Source organism: Emydura macquarii, unplaced genomic scaffold (genome assembly GCF_026122565.2).
Source record: "Emydura macquarii macquarii isolate MOO-44397 ecotype Brisbane River unplaced genomic scaffold, CSIRO-AGI_Emac_v2 contig_374, whole genome shotgun sequence".
Lineage (NCBI taxonomy): Eukaryota > Metazoa > Chordata > Testudines > Chelidae > Emydura > Emydura macquarii.
In genome coordinates this window covers 9,419,787-9,442,645 of record NW_027130511.1, presented here as the reverse complement: position 1 = coordinate 9,442,645, position 22,859 = coordinate 9,419,787, and the positions used below count along the sequence as shown (strand labels likewise).

General features: G+C 37.7%; 1 protein-coding gene across 1 annotated transcript in view; it reads left to right on the top strand.

The window, feature by feature from the left end:
• The window catches only part of TTC6 (tetratricopeptide repeat domain 6), a 119,651-nt gene that overhangs the window by 23,306 nt on the left and 73,486 nt on the right, over window positions 1-22,859 (top strand). The window contains exons 4-9 of the mRNA XM_067532243.1: window positions 2,179-2,400; window positions 4,088-4,230; window positions 8,910-9,119; window positions 19,272-19,431; window positions 20,747-20,851; window positions 21,928-22,032. Coding sequence (XP_067388344.1) covers window positions 2,179-2,400; window positions 4,088-4,230; window positions 8,910-9,119; window positions 19,272-19,431; window positions 20,747-20,851; window positions 21,928-22,032 — 945 coding nt within the window. The remainder of the gene's footprint in view (window positions 1-2,178; window positions 2,401-4,087; window positions 4,231-8,909; window positions 9,120-19,271; window positions 19,432-20,746; window positions 20,852-21,927; window positions 22,033-22,859) is intronic.

The following is a 22,859-nucleotide window of genomic DNA, read 5'->3' as shown; positions in this document are numbered from 1 at the left end:
ACTGGCTTGGAGTTGAGCCAGAACAGACTCTTCACCCCATAGTCTGATGAGATCCAAGACCTCTGGTTGACTCCAAGCTGGAGCGTGTTTGGGCCATGCAGTCGCCTTGACGAGTTCAGCTACAAAGCTCTCTCCACGCTGTCTAAACCGGAAATGGACATTCAAAATTTCCCAGGGCTTGAGGGGAGGAGCTATCTCCTGTTTACGTGACCACATTACAGCACAGCGTGAATGTCCAGAGAGGTCACAATGGGGCATTATGGGATACCTCACGGAGGCCAATGGCGTCGATTTACATTGCACTCTGCCTACACTGATGCAAATTAGAATTCAGCGCTACGCCACTTGCAGAGGTGGTTTTATTAGGTCAACTTTTGTCATGCTTTAAATAGACAGAACTTACGTGCCAGTGGAGATGCATACTTTAGGGGGTCAATGTAAGCGGTGTTATGTTGACCTCCATTGCCAGTGTAGACCAGACCAGAATGTTAGGAACCATTAGGAAAGGGATAGATAATAAAATAGAAAATATCAATATGTCACAGTCATAATGTCATGGATATAAATCCATGGTATGCCCACATCTTGAATACTACATGCAGTTCTGGTCTCCCCATCTCAAAAAAGATATATTAGAATTAGAAAAGGTACAAAGAAGAGCAACAGAAATTATTAGCTTCCATATGAAGAGAGATTAAAAAGACTGGGACTGTTCTGCTTAGAAAAGAGATGACGAAAGGGATATATGATAGAAGTTTCTAAATTCATGAATGGGGTGGAGAAAGTGAACAGGCAACTATGAGAAGACTGGATACTGGGCTAGATGGACCATTTGTTGGACCCAGTATGGCCATTCTTATGTTCTTCTTTGAATGATGCGTTATCTGTTTTGGTCAGGAGTGGCAATGGTTGTTCATGATTCTCTTTCACCAGACAGGAAGGGCATGGGTCAGATTCACAAGTCTTGGGTTGAGACTCTTTTAGAGTGTCCAGTGAATGTTTTCAACTCTGGGAATGCAGGTGGGCTATTGAATGGTGGGTATATTGGATGGAGGGCTTAAAGAAAAGTTATTTTGGCCTGTTATACAGCCACAGCAAAGCCTTTGAGGAATTATTGTGTTTCATCTTGTCTGAATCAGCCTTTCTCTTCCACCCTCAGCACTTGAGTTTCTGCCTTTCTCTCTTTATCTGCTGCAGGGTGTCAGAAAACGAAGGAGATCTGTGTGGGGATGGTGAAAAAAGTGCCGTTTGGGGGCAAAAATGTCAGTTGAGGCTATAGAATGGTAGTGATTCATCAGGTCCTCAGCTCCTCATCCTATGACTGGAGTGCTGTCACCATTTAGTAGGCTTTGTAATTTGTTGGTGTCCATGAGTCTTCATGTATGAATCAAGATAATTGGTCTGTTTGGTTGCCTAGGCACTGGAAGGTCTCCAACTCTACTTTGATGAGGTGATGGTATGTGCAAGACAGTGGCTGGTTTGTTATGTCCTTTATCTTGACATCTAGGCCAAAGATCAGGTCCAGGGGATGACTGGCTGTATGGGTTAAGCCAGAGATGAACTGTGAAAATCCTAAGGACGCAAGTAAGAGATGAGATTTTGGGGCCTTAGTAAGTTTATTGAGTCTCTTTCTTCCTTGCCTCCCTATTGATGATGTTCCTCTCTTCTGTTATATTAGCTACCTCTTTCCTTTCATTCATGAGTTCCTTGACTCTACTACTTCTTTAATCTCCTCGGTTTCATGGGCAAGCATTTAAATGAACTTTAGTAGAATCCTGATTGTCTGTAGTACCTTTAATCAATGCTTTAGTAAGGAATTTAGCAACTTTTCTGCTGTCAGCGTATAGTGAGGGGCAATGAGGGAAAACATCACAAGAATTTGGTTTCTTAAAAGAATTGTTTTGAAGGATCTAGCTTTCTAAAATAAGACTCCTGAGAAGTCCTGAACTTTTAACCTAAACCTGGCAATTCCATTTTTGTGTACATAAAAAATCATCATGATTTTATAGGTATGTTCCCAGGTAAAATACCTTGAACTGATCTGAATATTAATTTTAGGATTTTAGTGATCTTTTGATGATTTTGTGTTTACATTCTATATTTCAGAGAAGTCATATTAGAAGTATTAATATGTCATGTCTACAAAAAATAAAATTTTAACTGTTTTTCCCCTCCTAGACAAAAGAATCACTTAGTGGAACAAGCACTTTTCAGGAACCAGGATCTTTACATCCACTTTCACAGGATATGCCTACTTCTCCAGAAATGGAGGAATATAAATTAAAATTCTCTTCTTCAGATGTTCCACTCTCAAATGTACTAGCTTTTTCAGTGCCTAAAATTTCAGAGGATGTAGAGAGAAAACAAGAATCACGGACAACTGTAACATCATCTTTAGAGGTAACATTTGTATGTCTGATTAATTAAAGTCTTAGAGGTGGATTGTGTTGTGCCTCTCTGGTTATGTCTACATTGCAACTTGGAGCATGCTTCCTGTGTGGGTAGACAGACATGTGCTACCTTTGCTTGAGCTAGCATGCTGAAAATAGCCAGCAAAAACAACGAGAGTCCTGTAGCACCTTAAAGACTAACAGATTTCTGCGGGCATAAGCTTTCGTGGGCTGCAACCCACTTCGTCAGATGCATGAAATGGAAATCACAGATAAGAGGTGTATATATATACATCCAAGGGTAAGAAACATAACAATGGGGAGGGCAAGTGCTAACAAAGTCAGTTCAGTTAGGGTAGATAAGGCCTGTTCAAAACGTTGATTAGAAGGTGAGAATGTGTGAACAGTGACAATTACTTCTTGTAATTAAGTCCCTATTACCCATTCCAAGTCCCTATTCAGACCCAGTCTGATTGTGTCAAGTTTGCATGTGAGTTCCAGCTCTGCAGTTGCTCACTGAAGTCTGTTTTTGAAGTTTTTTTGTTGAAGAATGGCAACTTTCAAGTCAGCTACAGAGTGTCCTAGGAGATTGAAGTGCTCTCCTACTGATTTATGGATGTTATCATTTTTTATATCTGATTTGTGTCCATTTATTCTTTTGCGTAGTGACAGTCCGGTTTGGCCAATGTACATGGCAGAGGGGCATTGCTGGCACATGATGGCATATATTACATTAGTAGATGTGCAGGTGAATGATGGTGTCACTAGGGTCAATGTGCGGGCAGAGTTGGCAACAGGGTTGTTGCCAGCATAGCTGAGGCAGCTTGGGCCAGCCTCCTGAGTACAAACCTGCCTGGATCCCTTGGATGTGTATTCTATGCAATCTCCTCTGTTGCAAGGGGGCGTGGCCTTCCTCTGGGATGGACAGGAGGGACCACTCTCTACCCTGTAGTGGGCGGAGTCAGGCAGGCCACACTCACCCTGCAGGAAGCAGAAAGGTGGGACAGGAAGTATAAAAGTCAAGCCCTGCAGTTCAGTTGGGCTGGAGCCACCGGGGTAGATAGATAACTCCCGCTTGCTGCAGGAGCTGGGACCTGCAGACAACCCCTCCTAAACTATTTACTGCTCTGCCTTACTCGAGAGCCAGAGCCTCTAGACTCTTTGGTGCTCTGCCCTGCCTGAGAGCCTAAAACCCTAGACTGCTTGCTCTGCCCTGCCTGAGGGCCAGGGCCTATAGACTGCTAACTTCCCCACTCAGATTGCCTTTGCAGATATGTGACAGTGAGGGGGCATGGCCAACCTTTGAGATGGATAGGGGGAGAGCCACGCACTCCTACACCCTGCTATTTTTAGTGCGCTAGCTCAAGCAGAGCTAGCATATTTGTCTACCCATGTTGGGAAGCACGCATCCGATCTCAGTGTAGACATACCCTCAAAAAGTGCTGCCTGGGGAGGAACATGGCAAATTTGTGCCTCCCAGAGTCTGGATTTCCCCTAGAGCTGATGTAACACATGGAGTAAGTTACAGCAGCCACTATAGCTACTCTAATTTATAGCAACCTTTAACTGTCTTCCATGGTTTGTTCTGAAGTGCAGAATTGCCAGAGTTCAGAGTACTTCAGCATTAATGGAAAAAAATCCATTTTATTTAGTTTCTCATAACATTGTTTTTACCCTTCAGTTTTATTGCTTTTTAGGCTGTATCCTCAGACATACTACAAGTGAAAGGAGAAGCAATCATAAAGGCTAAACCATTTGAAGTTCAGCAAAAGTTATCAGAAGAAGATCTCCAGCTACAGCAATCACTGTCTTTGCTGTCCGCATGGACTCCAGAGATCAAGTAACTTTTAGAACATGAATGTTATGCAATATATTTTTGCAGTTATTTTAAACATTGTTGAAAAAATTAGTACAGGACATGTTTGAGGTGAGCTTAAGGCCATCTTCAAAACCCTGGATCTGAACACCTAGAACTTTGGGGAAGTTCAGATCCAAACTTTTTATCTCAGAACAAACTATAATTTGAATTTGCTATTTATCTCATTAAAATAGTTTTAAATTACAACTTTTTAAACATATAGTGCCAAACTCAGCCCTGGCATTTACTCAGCAGGAGTTGGAAGCACTTCTGTTGGAGTAGAATTTGGTCCATACAAAGCCAAACATAATCTAATCAAAATATTTTAAAACAAACAATGGAAAATACCACAAATGTAATGTAAACAATTCCAGATTTAAGCCATCTTCTTTATTTATGTACTAAGAATTGACTGACTTTTATTTGTATTATGGTCAGGGCTTATTAATTCAGATTCAACAGAAGAGGTGGGTGCAATTTTTTGGATGACATTTTTTTTAGCTAAAAAATGCAGGTTCAGGTTGACTGAATCTTTCTTGAATTCATGTCAAATATGCCATAATAAACAAAAATTCAGAAAAAGTCTAAATGTTTTGTTTCAAAAATGTTAAAACAAAACATCTTGATATTTGGATTGGAAATGACTTCATTTCAGATTTTACTTGCATTTTAATTATTTTTAAAAGGCAAAAAAAGTTCTCCTGCAAAATGAATGGTTTGTTTTGTGTTGAATGAAACATTTAACTCAACGCACAAAACTAAATTTTTTAGATTTCTTTGGCTCACTAAAAATTTTTTGTTTCGAGTTGACTCAAAACAAATTTTTTTTTTTTTGGTTCAGTTACCGAACCAAAAAATCAGATATTCGCACAGCTATATTCAGCAGTTTTTAGTTGAAGAGCTGTAATTTAAGGCAGCTCCTGTTTACCCTCATTTTTGTGATAGGTGGCATATATCATTCTGTAGTATGTGTGCAGGTATAGAAAGAAGTACAGTTTATATACTAATTTGTCTGATCCCATTCACTTCATGATAAGTGAGATTCTCTGGTTTTCCAGTCTTCCCTGTCAATTAGATCTTTATGGCCAGGTTTGTTTTCATGTACCCTAAGTTATGCCTCCACTTCACTCTTTATTGAGGTGAAAAAAAAAAAAAGCTTTAATTATTAGCTTTTGTTGGGCTTAGGGCCCTGAAAGCTTTGCTGGACACTGAAGAGAGCCTTTTTATGGCAGGTCTAAAGTTTGTAAATGGATATTACTTTCATTTAAGTAGCTGAGACTAGACTCATGGGAAAAGAATGCCTGAGTTTATGAAACAGTCAAATTGGCATTTAAGTGACCCTCTGCATGCCATTGCTTATCTACATTGCTTAAAGATCATTTGGTTAGCTAGATTATATATTAAAACAAATAGTGACTGCAGACAATGGGCATTTTACCTTCAATAAATAGTTATTGTCAGATTATCAATGGTGCAGAAACTGCATGATTTTCTTAAAAAAACCTTTATTTACTGCATTAGGAGAAGGTAATGTAGGCCACACACATAGTATTGTTTTTTCATGTCCTCTTTTTCAAAGAATGATAAATAGTCTGCTTAAGGGAGAGTGTGTGCTGTAAAAACACACCTTTACCTGCAACATGCCCCAAATATTTTAGTTTTTATTGCTTATACTTCCAGTTTGTCCATCCAGTGAAATGATAAACTACTGTATTAGAAGAATAAGAAAGTGACCCAATTAAATTTATACTCAGACTGTTTTTATTTATTTTAAATAAGTAAACGAGAATGTCTGATAAATGTTCCTGAACATGTTTTCGGTTATTTCACTTTTCTTTATAGAAATCACTGAAATTTTAAAGAAAATTTAAGAAACTGTTTGCCCATTAAAGTCTTATCTCTCTCAGTTATTTTTTAAATTTGCAAGTGAATTGTATTGTGTGGAAAATGTAGTTTTTAGTGCATGGGTTTAAATGAACTGGCTATTGCATACATTATGGAATATATGCAATATATACAATATTTCCCCCTTTTAAAATCTATCTTCTTGTCTCTAAAATAAACCAATGAGTGAGCTGTTCATTAAAATATTGGTCTGTGATTTCATTCTACTGAATCTAAATTGACTATGTTTCCAATCCTACTATGCTGCAAAATTTATGAAATCTTGTCCTGAAAATATCCCTTCCACTGCATGTGATTCCAGGGGGTATCCTTTAATCCAAACTAGCCCATTCATCTCATGTATGCCATGCCTGTGAATCCCCTTCTTTCATGGATACTCCTTTCTTTTTTTTATCCTTTTACATTTTATCCCAAAGGCTTGATCCTGTACTCTTTATGCAGGAAAAGGTCCCACTAAGTTCACCAAGCTTTTGCTTGGGTTGTAGGATCTGGTGAAACTTTTGCATTGTTGAAGGAGCTAAGGCCTTGTCTACACACAAAAGTTGCACTGGTTTATAACAAAAATCAGTTTTTAAATTATTTTAGTTAATCTGGTCCAAATACCTTTGTGGGCTTTGGTTGAAAACTGTTTATATTTGTTTAACTTGTGCCTGTAAATTTACTGACCCATGCTAAATGTGAACTAGGTTTAAAATGACAAAAGAGTGTCCACACAGAGTTTGCATTCATTTAATTAAATCATTAAAAAACCCCTCTTTAGTTAAATCTAAACTTTGTGCATAGAACAGACATCAGTAGTTTGTTTTCCCCCCAGAAGTGGTTTCTCTTTCATATAACAGTTAATTAAATCATATTGAAGTATATTCCCAAATAAAAATTAAACTGTAGTTTAAGGTTTTTCAGATATAGACAAACTAAATGGGTGTTGCAATTTTCTTTAAAATCCATTGATATCATTGCTGGACTGTATGATAAAATTTTTCTGGTTCTTGAGTTGTATTATTTTCTTCTGACTGGCATTATATGTTGTGCATATCATCTTGCCTTCATTTCCTATGCTTCTTTATTTTTCCTCTTTACTTTCATTCTTTTTGTAATATTTTTATAACATAAAGTAAACAAATATAAAATACTATTTTATAACATGACAAATATGGCTTTGTGTTATACTAACCTTTGTATTTTTTCCTGATTTCATTGTAGTTATTGCTGTTTTTCACCTTCATAAAATAAAAACATTACATTCTAGTTTGTGGAGTCAGGCACAGCCCTGAACAAGGGGGTAATATGTAAGCTTCACAACCCCAGGGGTAGCCCTGCGAGATATTGTATCTCAAGAAAGTTACTCAGTGTAACTTTAATTTTGAATTTCTAGCACGATCATATGGATGTTTCCCTTAAGTAATTTATAGGTATTTACAAACTTAATTCCAGTTTAATAATTTTGTTTGCTTGTTGATTTACTCAGATCCTAAAACAAAAATAAAACATGTCAGAACAAAACAGAACAGATAAAGGACCTTTGGTAGAATTCGTAACCTGCACAAATCCAACACATGGGATGCATGAAATGTGGCTATATGGGGGTTTTTGCAACATCAGTTTGTCCCTCTTTACTTTCCTCATCACCATCATTCCCCCAACTGCCAGCCCCCTTGCATCATAGTTGTCTGCAACCTGGTTATTTATTAACTTGGTGGAACCCATAAAATGGATGGAAATGGCTTTTAGTTCCTGATACATAGCCGGTTATGTTAGTGGACAGATCCCATTGACTTCAAGGGGTTTTGGAGCAGGATCTTACATGGTGGAATTAAATAATTTTAACTTTCCAAAGTTAGTTGAAGGCATCAGGTCTTACAAAGCCAACAAATGAAAACAAATGTGAAGTTTATGGGCCAGATTGTTTTGGAATTATAAACTGAAAGAAGTTAGGAAAATCTGTAAGTGAAGATAGCACCTCATTAACACAATTAACTCCAAAATATTATAAACAGTATTTTCAAGGAACTCTGTCAGGAGATTTAGGCTACATCTACACTGCAGCTGGGCATGTGCTTCCCAGCTTGGGTAGGCAGATATGTGTTCACTCTTCTTGAGATAGTACACTAAAAATAGCAGTGTATATAGGAGTAGCATGAATAGCAGCTCATGCTAGTTGCCTGAGGACAAACCCACCTAGACTCCTTGGTTACATACTCAGGTGGCTAGCCAGCCACTGCTCTGTTACTCCCAGCTACACTGCTATTTTTAGCACTCTATCTTGATCAGAACAAGCATGTGTCTGTCTACCCACTCTGGGGAGCACAATCCCGCTGCAGTGTAGACATAACCATAGTCTCACTGATGAGTTTGTGTAATGTTTCAATATAATATTTACATATGTATATAACTTATGGGTCTGATCCTAGAGTCCTTATACAAGTGGAACTCTCAATGAAGCTCATGAAAGTTTTGCTTGAATCTCAGGAGAGTAAGACTTTGGCCTGTGTAATTAATTTCTACTTCAAAGCTATTGTCAGGGATTTTAGCATCCCCTTTTCTTTTCTTTTCTTTTCTTTTCTTTTCTTTTCTTTTCTTTTCTTTTCTTTTTTTCTTTAATTGTACAATAATTTCTACTAATTATTTGTATTAAAACTTTAAATACAGTATATGTGATTCTAATTCAGTAATAGATTAATCAGTGTTTGTGAAATCTAGATGTAAGAAGACAACGAAAATGCGGTTAGTTGATTTTTGTTGTTGTTGTCTCCTAGAGGTCGACATTATCCAGTTATTCATCACCTGTGTACTGCATCTCCTAGTTTTGCATTGCCTGCTGATCTACAGCTGGCTTCAAGAGTATGTCATACTTCCGACAGAAAAGGGCACTATCTTTTATTTACAGCAAAGGATCTGGACCACCAGGAGGAATTATCTCTCTGCTCAGAAAATATTTTCTTTGAAGAACAAACTGAAAAAAATAGGTATGAACATATAATCTATTTTCAGTTTTAGCATTGTAATTATTATTTAGTTAATTTAATTAATTAAAATGAATATTAGTTAAGGAATAACTTATCTGAAGGCTTCATTATTTTAATATTTTGTTATTAATGAAATGTTCTGGAAACAAAATGCCTTAATAGATTCTGATTTAGGCTGGCATTGTGGACATATTTTAATATTCTTGCTTATATTAATCTTTAAACTGTAAATACTTAGAATTCATATTGCTCAGAACGTTAAACATATTGTTTTGCATTTGACTTATTAAAACAAATAATTGTTTAGTCTGTTTTTCAGTGAATATTTCACAAATTTGGTTTTAATCTTGCAAATGCTAATGTGCACACTTAAGTTTGCACACATGAGCAGTCCCGTTGTGAATAGGACTACTTGCATGAGTAAGAGCTACTCATAGGAGAAAGTGTTGCAGAATCTTTAGCCTTTAATTTGTGAGTAATTTGTTTATAATTAAATAACTATTACATAACTTGGATTTTTTCAAAATATTGTAACGATAGTACACCGTACCAAACAATAGGATGATCAGTCAACAGATCATTTGTTTTAGAACTAACAGTAATGAAACATTAACGGTACTCTGCTTTGGAGTCTGCCTACTCATTTTTATAGTGTTGTCACTTCACTGATTTATGTCTGTCAGGTGTCATTCAGATTAGTTCCTAACTCTCTTTCTGATTTTCATACAGGTTTTTGCAGTTCCTTTTTCTTAACTGAAAAAAAAGTTAAACATAAATAAGAATTATATTGTTAGAATGAATTGTTAGAATGGTAAATAATGATGACCGGTCAGTTCTACACAGCAATCTGGGTTGCTTGATAAGATGGGCTCACTTGAACAACATGATTTTTTAAAAATACATGCACATGTAAGGTTATACATCTAGGAATAAAGAATATAGGTCACACTTGCAGGATGGGGGAGTATATTTTTGGAAAGCAATGACTCTGAAAGGGACTTAATAGTCATGGTAGATAATCAGCTGGACATGACCTCCAGGGGAATACTCTAGTAAAGACTGCAAACATTATCCTTGGATGTTTATGTACGTCCTCGACTGTACATGCGAGGCAATATTGCAAAGATGTAGGGAGGTGATATTACCACTGTGTATGGAATTAGTGAGACTATTATTGCAATACTGCAATCTGTTCTGATGTCCATACTTTCTAAAAAGGATGTTGACAAATTGGTTCAGAAAAGAGCTATAAGAATGATTCCAGATCTGGAAAACCTCCTGCTTTATAGTGAGAAACTAAAGAAGCTCAGTCTATTCGGTTTATCCAAGAGAGAGTTAAGAGGTGGATTGATCAAAGTCTATAAGCACCTGCATGGGGAGATGGTTTCTGACAGTAGAGAGCCTTTTAATTTAGCAAACAAAGGAATGTGGGATTCTCTGTCACTTGAAGTGTTTAAATCAAGACTGAATAACTCTAAAATATTGGCTAGAACTCAACCAGAAATTACAGACATGATGCAAGGATCACTTAGTGAAATTTTATGGGCTGTATTATGCCAGATGTCAGACTTGATGATCATAATGGTCTCTTACAGCCTTAAAATCTGAGTCTTTGAAAACTCTTGTGTAAAGATTTCACTTGAGCTATCAAGATGACTTAGTATCTCTGAGTATTTTTGTCAGGCTACTATGTTAGGTGCTGTTTTTGCATTTTGATCTGTTCAGGCTTCTTTTCGTCCCAATAGACTAATATTGCTCCATTCGATTTGGTTATTCACAGGGGGTGAAGTTGTCTCAGAAGCTCAGTGAGAAAAATTAGCAAAATAGTCAGGGAGGATTTTGCCTGTCTCCCCAGATGTTGATCTGTCCCAATTCATGTGTTCATTCCAAATCTAATGGATCATTTCCATAAAGTAGATGATAAATTCCTAATAGTGTGAAATATCTGACTCTGTTTTTGTGTGGTGACAGCTAGGATTTATCAAGTTGTCTACTACCTGGGACTCTGCCATTGGGTAAAACATTGTGAAGTAAATGGTGAAGGAGGAAAAAACCTTCTGGAACCATTCAGTCAGTCCCTTTTAGACCACAGTCAGAAGGCCTTCTCCAGTTATTGGCTTAATTGATGCATGGAGCATTGGCCTTGTCACCTCTGCTGCTGGTGTCTTGTGTACTGAAGACCTCATTACTCCTAGATCTTCGATCACTTCATCATAATCAGTACCCAAATTGGAGCAGAGTGGTGACCAAGGAGGTGATGGTTGCTACTTGAACTCAAATGGGCTGATGTTCTATTCTATTGCCAAATACAGTTCTGTTGCAAAGAAGCAGCAGGATAGCAACTTTGCAAGAGAGGATCTGACTTTCCCCCAGTTTTTTAAAAAGCTGACAATTTTGGCTGACTCTAAGTTAGTACTGGGCCAGAAAACTACAAGGGCTATAGCTAAGTGATAACTGAGCCATGCAATAGGATTGTTGTGACTTTGCAAAGTATATTGGACCAGCTGGTAAAGAATTTATGGCTGCCATCTTGTACTTTCTCCATGGTGATCTTCCCTGAGGATGCTGCCAGTTATGGCTCCTACCTCCTGCATGAAAAGATAGTGGTTGAAATGGTTGTGGCCAAAGGAAAGGTCAGCCAAACACATGGCACTACACCTCAGAACCTTGAGCTTGTGTCATCTGATTCATTTGGAGTAAGGGGTTTACCACTCCAGAGCTGCAGTCTTTCCTGTTGTGGTCTGTCTTGCTTTCCTGGCTAAAGAGCAGGTTAAGGTTCCTCAGAACATGCACCGGGAGCTCAAAAAGTTAGTTCATGGAGGTGTGGACCTGGCCTGATGGATGGCACCTGATGGCACTCCTGGATGGGGGTGATATAGTACAGAAAATCATTAATTCAGGGTAGGGGCACTTGGCGTCAAACTTCTGTGTTCCACTAGGAGGTTCAGAAAAATCTCAAAAACCTATTCTAGTCCATAGAAAACTTCTTTGGGTAACAGGTGGATACCTCTCTACAGAAAGCAAAGGAGTTGAAAATGCTTAACTTAGAAAGGCTTTCACATCAGTGCCTGGTTTCATAAGATTCACTATCCCAGTGTACACGGCATGCGGCTTCAAAAACAGATGCCAGAGTCTCCTAAACCCTTATCTATAATTCCTCTTCCTCCCCCTCATTTTCTTTTTAAGGGACTTCAGAAAAGATCCCAACAGTTTGACTCGTGAGTTGCTAAATAAATGCTAAATAAAAACATTAATCAGTATATGATGCTTTTGTATCTTGAATACAGAAATCTAGAGCAACTTTTGCTGATTTTAATGTTTTCAATAGTTGACTAGTTTTCTAGAGTTCATGCTACTCAATTAGTATTATGGCCTCAGTTTTTCACTTTTTTATTTACTAGGCACAGAAATTACCATTATGTTGTATGTTTGTGTTTTATCTATATATCATTGACTTTGATGGAACTATTTACATGCTTAAAAGTATTTAAGCATATGCTTGCCCATGCTGAATTGGGGCCTTAATCTGTGGAAGTATAGAAAACTGTATCCTCTGGAGCGCTGCCATCTTGTGACATCACCTACTACTTTGAAGTTGTCTGCTGTTAAATTTTAAAATCTGTGTGCAACATGAACCTCCAAGGGCATAGGTACAATTTGTTCTACACTTGATAAGGCTTCTTTCAGAATATAATTGCACACACTGAACTACTGAGGCATAACTAGCCCCTGTGTTTGACAAATTCTACAAATATAAAGAATCAAACTAGAGCAAACCTGTTTTTTGTGCAATGGATAGTCAAATTAAAATTATATTGATGTCTGCAGTTACAATAACAATAGTTTTTTTATCTTCATGTGTTGGTGCCAGTTTTAAGTCCTTAGATGGATGCTTGTTTGCTTGTAACAAAGGCCAAGGAAATCTATAGTGCTCTATTGTAGAATTTTATAGTGAGACTGATCAAGAAAGCTATAGATTCAAGTTTGCCCAAGATATAGTAATGCTTATTTCATTCTTCTGTTTATCTTATGCACAGATATGTTCAATTTAAACATCAAAAGAGGCATTTTGTCACCCCATTCCTAGCAAAAATATCTTACAAGAATTGGAAAAAAAGTCATAGTATTATTAGTATAGTATTATATTTTATAAAACGCCTTTCAGCAGGAATTCCTGTACTTCTCTGGGAGTACTGATTTTATTTTTTTAGCCAGCAGATAGAAACTGAATACTGTTAGATCAGTAATACTACTTCTTAGCACTTTCCCTTGGTTTGTTTTTGTCTCCAGAAGGTCAACAGTCTGTAAGACATTTCAGGTTATATCAACTTTTTATTGTTTGACATAGACTTCTTAATCTGAAAACTACTTTGATAGAAAGTGCAGTATACATAGTGGATAATTGTTTTTGTTGCTCATTTCAATTACTTTTTAATTCAGGTGTTAAAAGTATATTTTTCTCCAGGATGTTTTATCTTTTATCATTTTAATTTATATTCATTCTACACAAACTCTCAATAGGAGTCAGAACCTGCAAAGTCTTAAAAATAAAGAGAAAACTTGAACAGATGAAAAGCCAAATACTTGCCAAAAGTTTTCCCTATCAAGTTAAGTTACAGATCTTTGATTGAGACTTCTATTTGAAGAAAGAGAAACCCAAGATCTACTCCAGAGACTGTTCAAGATCACATTACTTCTTGGTCCAAGACCTTTCTCTTTGAGGCCCTAAATAAGGACTACAGATTATTTTGTTGCAAAGTTACTTTTTTAGAACTCCTTTAAAAAATCATCACACTTCAAATTTAGAAGGCACTTTATTTTAAATTGATACTCAGGTATTCTAAGGACCCTTTACAATGCTCTAATAGTGTAAAGAGGTCTTAAAATGGGAGTACATTACATATAGTGTAAATGAGAATCAGACCAGCTGTATCACGTGCGTGTCAGTTAGATTACAAAGAAGTAGGAGATGAAATAATAGAAACTTAATTGTATGAATACAATGAGAAATGTGGTGTTTTAGTCATGTTGGCCCCATGGTATTAGAGTGACAAAGTGGATCAGGTGATATATTTTTACTGGACCAACTTCTGTTGGTCAGAGACAAGCTTTAAAGCTGCACAGAGCTCTTCTTCAGGTCTGGGAAGAAGGTCAGAGTGTCACAGCTAAATACAAGATGGAACAGATTGTTTAGCATAAGTGGTTAATACAAATATTACCTCACTCACCTTGTCTCTACAAAGAGAGATGTCATTATTAGTTTAGTCCAGTGGTTTTCAATCTGTGGTCCACAGATCTCTGGGAGTCTGCAGACTACGTCTAAGATTTCCAAAGGGGTCTGCACCTCCATTCAACATTTTTTGGGGGTCTGCAAATGAAAAAAGATAGAAAACCACTGGTTTAGTCATTTCAAAAAACAAAACTGTATAAAGCCAGCAGATGTCACTGTGAGCATGTACTAATGAGGTTAGAATGATCAGGAGTCAAACATAATATATATTTTTATATTTGTGTACACAAAGATATTTAGCAATAAATTCTCTCTCTTGTGTGTGTGTGTGTGTGTGTGTGTGTCACATTATGTTTAATCATTTCCATTTAGTTATATATTTTTGTAATTATATTATTTTCATAAAGATCAATTATAACCAAAAGTTTGAGTAATCAGTGTTATGAAATCCGGACAAAAATATAAATTGAAACAAAAGTATACATGTAAATATAATCCTTACTTTCCATTAAGTTAATATATTTTAAACATATGACACAGACATTCTCTATCAGTATGAATTCTCTATCATTTATCAAGCTAAATGCCTTTTAAAAATAGCTACTTAGGTGATAAATATTAATCAAACCAGGAAGAATGAAATTATTAGTGTTTTTTGGGTAACCCTCCATCCCCACTCCAAATCTGTTATTGGTGAGGTACCAGGCACAAAGTGAATAGAGGTAGAGAAAGGCAAAAATGGTTATCCAACCTGAAAGATTTATATAGAAGTGGTTAGCATGTTTTAATCTGAAACATAATAAAAGATGCAAATTATATCAAGACATGAATTTTTACTTCTGATCTTAAATACTTGAGAGTGTCACTTTCTAAAGTGAGATATTCCATTTGTATGATATTTGCAGTAGGTGATTTTATAAAATACTAAAAAAAAAACCCCAAATCAGAATCCAATTGACATAATCATTTAGGGTATATTCCAGAACCGATTGAAGTCAATGGAAACCCTCTCATTGACTTCACTACACTTTGAACTTAAGTCTTTACCTAACATAAATCATGTGAGTAACTCCATTGACTTCAGTGGAACTACTCTCATGTTTAAAGTTATGCATATACTAGTCAGGCCTCAATGCTGCAAATGTGCTTAAATTTAAGCAAAAATAATCCTGTTAAAATAAATGGCGATATTTACATGCTTAAAGTTAAGCATATTCATAAGTGTTTGCAGGGTCAGGGCTGTAGATCCAACATGCATGGGGAAAACACTGGAGAGGCTCTCTTGTGACTTCATATAATGCACATCATGGGTTTGATCATACAAGCTTTCCTGAAATCAGTTGGAGTTGTGCGTTTGGAGGGATTGCAAGATTAGGATCCATGTCCCTAGTATTGGTAGTAAACCATTTGTTCTTTGAGTGCTTGCACATGTCCATTCAACTGTGGGTGTGTGCATGTGCCTTTTGCACAGTCGTCAGAGAATTTTCCCGCAACTGGGGTGGCTCAAGCGCCCTGTGTCCTACACACCACTGCATGCTGTATAAGAAGGTGGAACTGCCCTACTCCCTCAGTTCTTTCTTATTGCCAGTGATGGTTGTTGGGGTAATTTGAGACTTGTTCTCATAAACTTCCCTTAGTCTTTTGTACATATACACCCTGTTATTATTAGGAAGTAGTTAGTTAGTTAAGTTTGTTAGTTTTAGTGATAGATTTTAGTCTTAGGTGCTTTTGGACTAGTTTTCATCTTTTGGTACTGGAATCAGTGCTGAAATGATGCTACACTTACCAGGTTTTAAGTCCTGCCACATGTGAGCTAAACATGTGCCAGTCATTAACCCACACCCAGCCTATTTGAAATGTTTGAGAGAATCCCATGTAAGTGACAAATGTCACATTTGCAAGGGACTTAAGCCCCACTCAAAGAAAGATAAAGTGGCAAGGCTCAAATGTTGCTCATGGAGGCAGCACTTCGTCCCCCATCAGACTCATCTCACGCAGAGAGCACCTTAAGTACATTAGCCTCAGTATGGAGCACCTGGGAGGTGTCTGCAGCTCCTCAGTCCCATTCACTGGTACAGAAGAAAAGGCTTAGACCTTCCTCAGGTTTGGTATCTCACTTGGGGATGTTGGTGCCAAAGCCTGGAGGCAGAAACTTTAAGAGACATACAGCAGTCTCTCTCTCACTGTAGCACTCTTCTGCTAAGAAGAAAGGATTGCCACCTCCAGAGCTGTACCAGATCCATTGAGGGAATCCCCTGAAAGATCTCTGCAGCAGAGCTCATCAGTCATTGCTGCTCCCAACCATCCCAGAGGCATTAGCAGCCACAAGGGACCTACTTAGCCTCTTGATACTGGTATCCCTGGTGGTGCAAGAAGGTTTACAATCAATACTGATGCCTGCGTCACCTTCTTCTCTGTGTCAGGAACTCATGGTACTGTTGCCTCCCAAGTTTTTGCAAAGGCTGGTGCAGTCAAAGGGCAAGCCTCCAATGATATCCTCAATATCACCACCACTATCCCCAATCTTGGACTACCTATCCACAGTCCTAGCTGGTTCTGCATCCGCAATGTAAGACGTTTCAGATACTTCGTCTTTGAAGTCACAGGTGCATTAATCTGTGTCCTATCCAAGAGAGAGAGCATACCCTCCCCTGGAGGCGTGAGGACCTTGGGTCATGCAACAAACACAGCACTAGTCTCCTCCTCCTCTGGGGTAATGGCCCAGTCAAGGTGGGGTTCAAGGCCCATATCAGTAGCTTTTCTGGTCACTGGGACGTCCTTGCTTCTGCTAGGACCTCTCCGCAGCCATCTCCTTCTTTGTCATTGAGACTGCTCTGGGGTCATTGGCACCGAGAGTATCATTCTCTAGTACAGAGCACGGAGAAGTCACTCGAGTGGCTTCCACACCACAAGACATGGAGAAGCCATGCTGTGCTCTCCTTTTACTCATCATCAGACAAGACTGTTGGGGTGGCAAGTGGTTCAGCAGTGCCAGAGGACCACCGGGCTCATCAAGATCGATTCAGAAGAATGGCCTCTGTTCTTGACGTTTAGGCAGAGATGTGTTAAAACTCCCACAAATTGGAAGACATTCTGATATTGGCAGCCTCTGTCAGTGTTGGCTTTGCCAATTAACAAAACCATTAAGGAGCCTTTGGAAAGATCCTGTTCTAAGGATGTCCATGAAGTGCTTCTGGATCGCAGAAAACCCTCAACTGGGGGCATGTCCATGAGTAAATGGAAGCACTTCTCCTTTTGGTCCTGGTAGAAAGGCATATCCCCGGAACATGCACCCCTGAATGCAGTGACCAGATAGCAAGTGTGAAAAATCGGGACACTTTTTTTTCCCAAGGAGGGGTATAGTTGTCTATATAAGACAAAGCCCCTAATGTCATGATGGTCCCGATAATATCAGGATGTCTGGTCACTTTACCCCTGAACCGTGTACTGGACTGTCTTCTATGTCTAAAACATCAGAGCTTGGAGATTAGTTCTGTAAGACTACCTCTGGCAGCTATCTCAGCCTTCCACAGCTTAGTGGATAGTAGATCCCTTTTCTCCAATTCCATTGTTACCAGATTCCTAAAGGGTTTGATTAGACTGTACCCACATGCACAAGAGCTTATACCTCCTTGGGATCTGAACTTGGTCCTAGCAAAGTTAATGGAACTGTTATTTGAACCTCTTGAAACTTGCTCTCTATTTCACCTCTCTATGAATGTAGCATTTTTCTTGCCATTATCTCATCCAGAAGGGTGGGTAAATTGAGAATTCTAGTGTCAGAGCTTCCCTATACAGTTTTCCATAACGATAAAGTTTCTCTCTGCCATCACCCAAAATTTGTCACCAGGGTAGTCTTTAATTTTCATGTTAACCAGGCAATCTTTTTGCCCACAGTCTTGCTGATACACCATGCGTATAGAGATGAGGAGAGACTATATTTGTTGGATGTGGGATTGAGGAGAGATTATATTAGTTGGATGTGAGCTTTTTATTTGGAAAATACTAAGTTCGTTAGAGCCTCCTCTCTGCTGTTCACTGTGGTTGTGGATAGGGCTAAGGGCTAACGAGTTTTCACTCAGAGAAATTCATCCTGGTTCTCTTTGTGCATTCGTCTGTGCTATCAGTTGGCTAATATAGCCCTGACAGTTAGAGTATTGGTGCATTCTACTAGAGCACAGGCAACTTTGGTGGCTTGCTTGGCACAAGTGCTGATCATAGATATTGGTAAAGCAGAAATGTGTGGACTTGGTCATCAGTCCACACATTTGCGTCTCGTTATGCCATTACCCATCAGTCCAGGAACAATGCCAATTTGGGACACTTTGATCACTATTCAGGTTGACTCTGAGCTCACCTCCATGTTTGTCTGCTTGTAAGTCACCTACAGTGGAATGGACATGTACAAGCACTCAAAGAAGAAAAAACTGTTACCTACCTTTCTGTAACTGTTGTTCTTTGAGATGTGTTGCAGATGTCCATTCCCTTCTCTATCCTTCCCTTCTCTATCAGAATCATCTGGCATGAAGGAACTGAGGGAGGTTAGGGGCAGCTCCATCCTCTTATACCAGCACACAGTGATGTGTGGCAACAGAGGGAGATCAAGCTGCCCCAACAGGTACTGCTGAGGAAAAAAGTTCTCCAACAATTGTGCATGAGGTGTGCATGCACCTACCATGGAGTGGACATGTTCAACACAACTTGAAAAACATCAGTTACCAAAAGGTAGGTAACCATTTTATTCCTGACTTCTCCCCTTCTAAAGAAATAACTTTAGTCATTTTAAATATTTTTTAAAATTTTTTTACCTTTGATTTAATCACAAGGAAAATTAATTTAAAATTTGATTTAAGTAACATTATTTTTAAAATATTTCTAATAAGACATTTGAGTATCTTTATTCATGTTTTATTCCACTTCAGAATTTGTTATAAAGGAGTTCCTGTTTCAGAACTATACCAGGATAATCAGAAAGATGGAATTAATGTATTGCCTTCATATACATCAGAAAATCTAACCGAATGGCAAAAAAAAGCTGAATATTATGTTGAAAAGCCACGACTGGAACTGTTAGGAGAAAAAGTAAGAACTAATTTTGATAAAAATGTGCACTATTTGTGCAATTTTACAAATAATTACACACAACCTGAAAACAAATTCCTAAAGCATTTTGTTAACGTGTACCATTCAGGAATTAAAGGTTACAATCAGCAAATTTTCCCCAAATGTTTGTCCATACACATTTTTAACACACAGTCTCAAAAACAGAAGAGAGTGTAGTCTTTTATGTGCTCTCTTTCATCTACAGTTCTGTATGTGAAATATTATTAAACGGGAACATAGGAATTGCCCTACTTGATCAGACTAATGGTCCCAGTATTCTGTTGCAGTCAGTGGCTAGTACCAGTTGCTTCACAGGAAGGGTCAAGAATCCCTGCAGTAGCTGGTTTTGGGATAACCTGCCCCAAGAAGAGGCTTCCTCTTATCCACCAATAATTAGAGGTTGTGCTCTGAAGTGTGAGGACTTATATCCCTTCCAAAACTTAGTTTTAAAAATAGAATATCCTATTATAACTCAGGCTATTATTTTTGTCCATACGTTTTTCTAAACCTTTTTTTGAATCCTCCTAAGCTCTTGGCCTCAATTATATCATGTGGCAAAGAATTCCGCAAGCTATTTGTGCACTGTATAAAAACATATTTTTTAATATCTGTTTTAAATTATTATCTAAAGGAAAACTGCACTGTTTTTGGTTGTATTGAACAACAAAAATTTAAGATGGTAAGCAATCTTTGTGGCAATAGATAAACCAAAATATTTGCTTTAAAGTTTTATAAAGCTAAGTTTTTAGTTAAAATGATCACGTCTGAGCCAAATGGTGGAAGCTACCATTTTCTGAAAAGTGATGTCATTTGTAAAATTGGCAGTGTGTGAGCCATAAGAATCTGCTAGTCGGTTTCTTATCTGCTTTAGTATTAATTTAGCAATAAGACGGAAAACTTTTAATTTTTACAATTGAAAACGTTTGAGTATTAAGTTTTCTTTTAAATGTTAAATGATTAGTAAAACAGGTTAGAAACTTGCAGTTCCTTGATGCTGATAGTGCCAAAAATGGCCTCACTTTTGTGCAAGATAGCCAATGCCAGCGTTAGATTGAGAAATGCCAATTATCAATGAATTAAACATTTAGAGAGCTACACTGGATAATTTATTTTGGCTTGGAAGTGTGTCTCATCTCTAGAAATTCCATTATTCTGGTAGCAGCTTTCCTCAAAAGCATATTAAGTGAACATTGGCATTTTATCACAGAAGAGTTGTATTCGGATTATAGTAATATAAAGACATTTAATAATTGGGATGGTTTTAGTAGATGACTGTATTTTGTTGGTTTTGAAGGTTTCTGTTTATCCAGGAACTCTAAAAATGTTTTGGGCTCCAGCTCCACCAAAATTTTCTGCTCCACTGTCTTTTATGAAAGAAACCTTATTTCCTACATATGAGGTAAATATTTTAAATGTATTCTGCATATTGCTATCTTTTGAAGATACACACTACTCTTACTTAAAATCACATTTAGTAGCTATTATAGATATCATATATACTGCTATTTTATTAGAGTTTCTGTATTAATATCTATAGTCAATAATATAAATCACTGAATGATTTGTATAGGTATGTATTGTGTAATTTGTTATAGTTTTAAATTCAATTTCTGGAATAATATTTCTGTAGTAATTATGCTACATGTTGTAGTGGCCACTTTGATATTATAATGTATAGTGTTTATTTTAATTACATTATAATAAATACTACCATTCCCACTTAATGCTTCTATATTCTAGTTTGCTGTTTTTGAACATGTGTTCTTTCTTTTAGAAAAACTCATAAAGCTACTTTACATGAAGTCTCCTGTATGGTACCCTATCACTGGTTCCTATTAAAATGTGATATAACCCCTCCTCTCTGTCCCCCAGCATTTTAGACAGAGAAAACAATTTTAGAAATGTCAGTGTGATTTTAAACTTCTTGTGCAATAAAATATTTGTAGTGCAAACATATTTGGCAGCGATCTGGCCATGCAAGCAAACAGGCATGTCCAGTTCATAGTGCTGGCACTCAGAGTCATTACTCTGTACCTTTGCCAGGACCAGTGGCTATGGAGAAGCCAGCAATCCATATACAATACTCAAGAGATGCAGTAAAAAGAGGGATATTCTTTCTTATGCACAGGGGAGTCTACAGCAGGAATAGACCTGGCATTATTAACTCCTATGCCCTCCCCTTTGCCCTCCCCCCAGTTTCATAAATTACTTAGGCCAGGGAGGAGCAATTTAGTGAATCAGGGAGCACTAACCAGCTCAATGATAGTCTCACCCTCTGTCACACCAAGCAGATCTTGACCATAACAGAGAATCTGACCATAGTGTCTGCACATCATAAATGTAAACTAAATAGCAATTCTATAAAAACTGTAGATTAGCTGTAGTATGTGCTTTAGTAATTGGCATATTACAATTTTAGTCAGCTATAGAAAATATAGTAATAGTAATGTAAAATTAAATATGTTAATATTACAGAGCAATGTTATTGAGGGTGTTGTAATTGAAGACTTTTTTGCTGACCTCCAAGATGAAGAAGACTCAGAGTCTGAGGATGATCTTGACTTCTACAGTTATATGGTGGTATGTATGTATTTCAATAAGGTAGCTTTCAAATTAAATTGTTTCCAGTTGCTTCCTTTGCAAGAGTTTGGGCTTACCAAAAACATTCTTAATCTTTGGATAAATTTATTATACTCAAAGATATTTATGTGTCAATTAACTGTTTTTGGTGTTCTTGTGTTAAAAGTATTTTTTATTGACCAATTGAAATACAGTATTTATATTTGCTTCTTTTGTGATTAGAGAGAAAATGTTATATCTCATTCTTTAAAGTTTAGAATGTCCTTGATTCAGAATGTTGGATATTTCAGTACAGTAGTTCACAGAGATCAACCATAAGTTGAATTGTCCCTTGAGATTTGGGAAACTACATATATGGAGACATTCATCACAAGTTCTAAAGATCCTTCTCTCTTTGCACTTTATGTCTACTTGTGATGGGGGACACTCACCTCTCATAAGTGCCTCCTGTCTGGTGGATGTGATCCTGCACTCTTTCTCCCCACTCCTGGTGCCCCCTGTTGGCTGCCAACCTTGCTAGGCAGGTCTTCAAGTGGCTCAGTGTGCTGGCTAAGTCACCCAGTTAATAGGTAGATGGATGAACACCTTCCGGAGTCACCAAGGTTCAACAAGGACTATCACTGTGCCTTTGTTGGTGTCTGCACCAACTGTCTCTGGGCTCAGTTCTCAGCCCCTTCTGGGCTAGCTTTAGCCTCCCTCCCCTGGGCTTTTCCCCTGGAGACTGTTTGTTCTCCATGTTTCTCACTGCCCCAGGTTCCCACTCTCCAGCCAGGTCACTCCTTAAGTTCAGTCCCTTTCCTGGGGTGGTTAACCAAAAGTTCATCAGA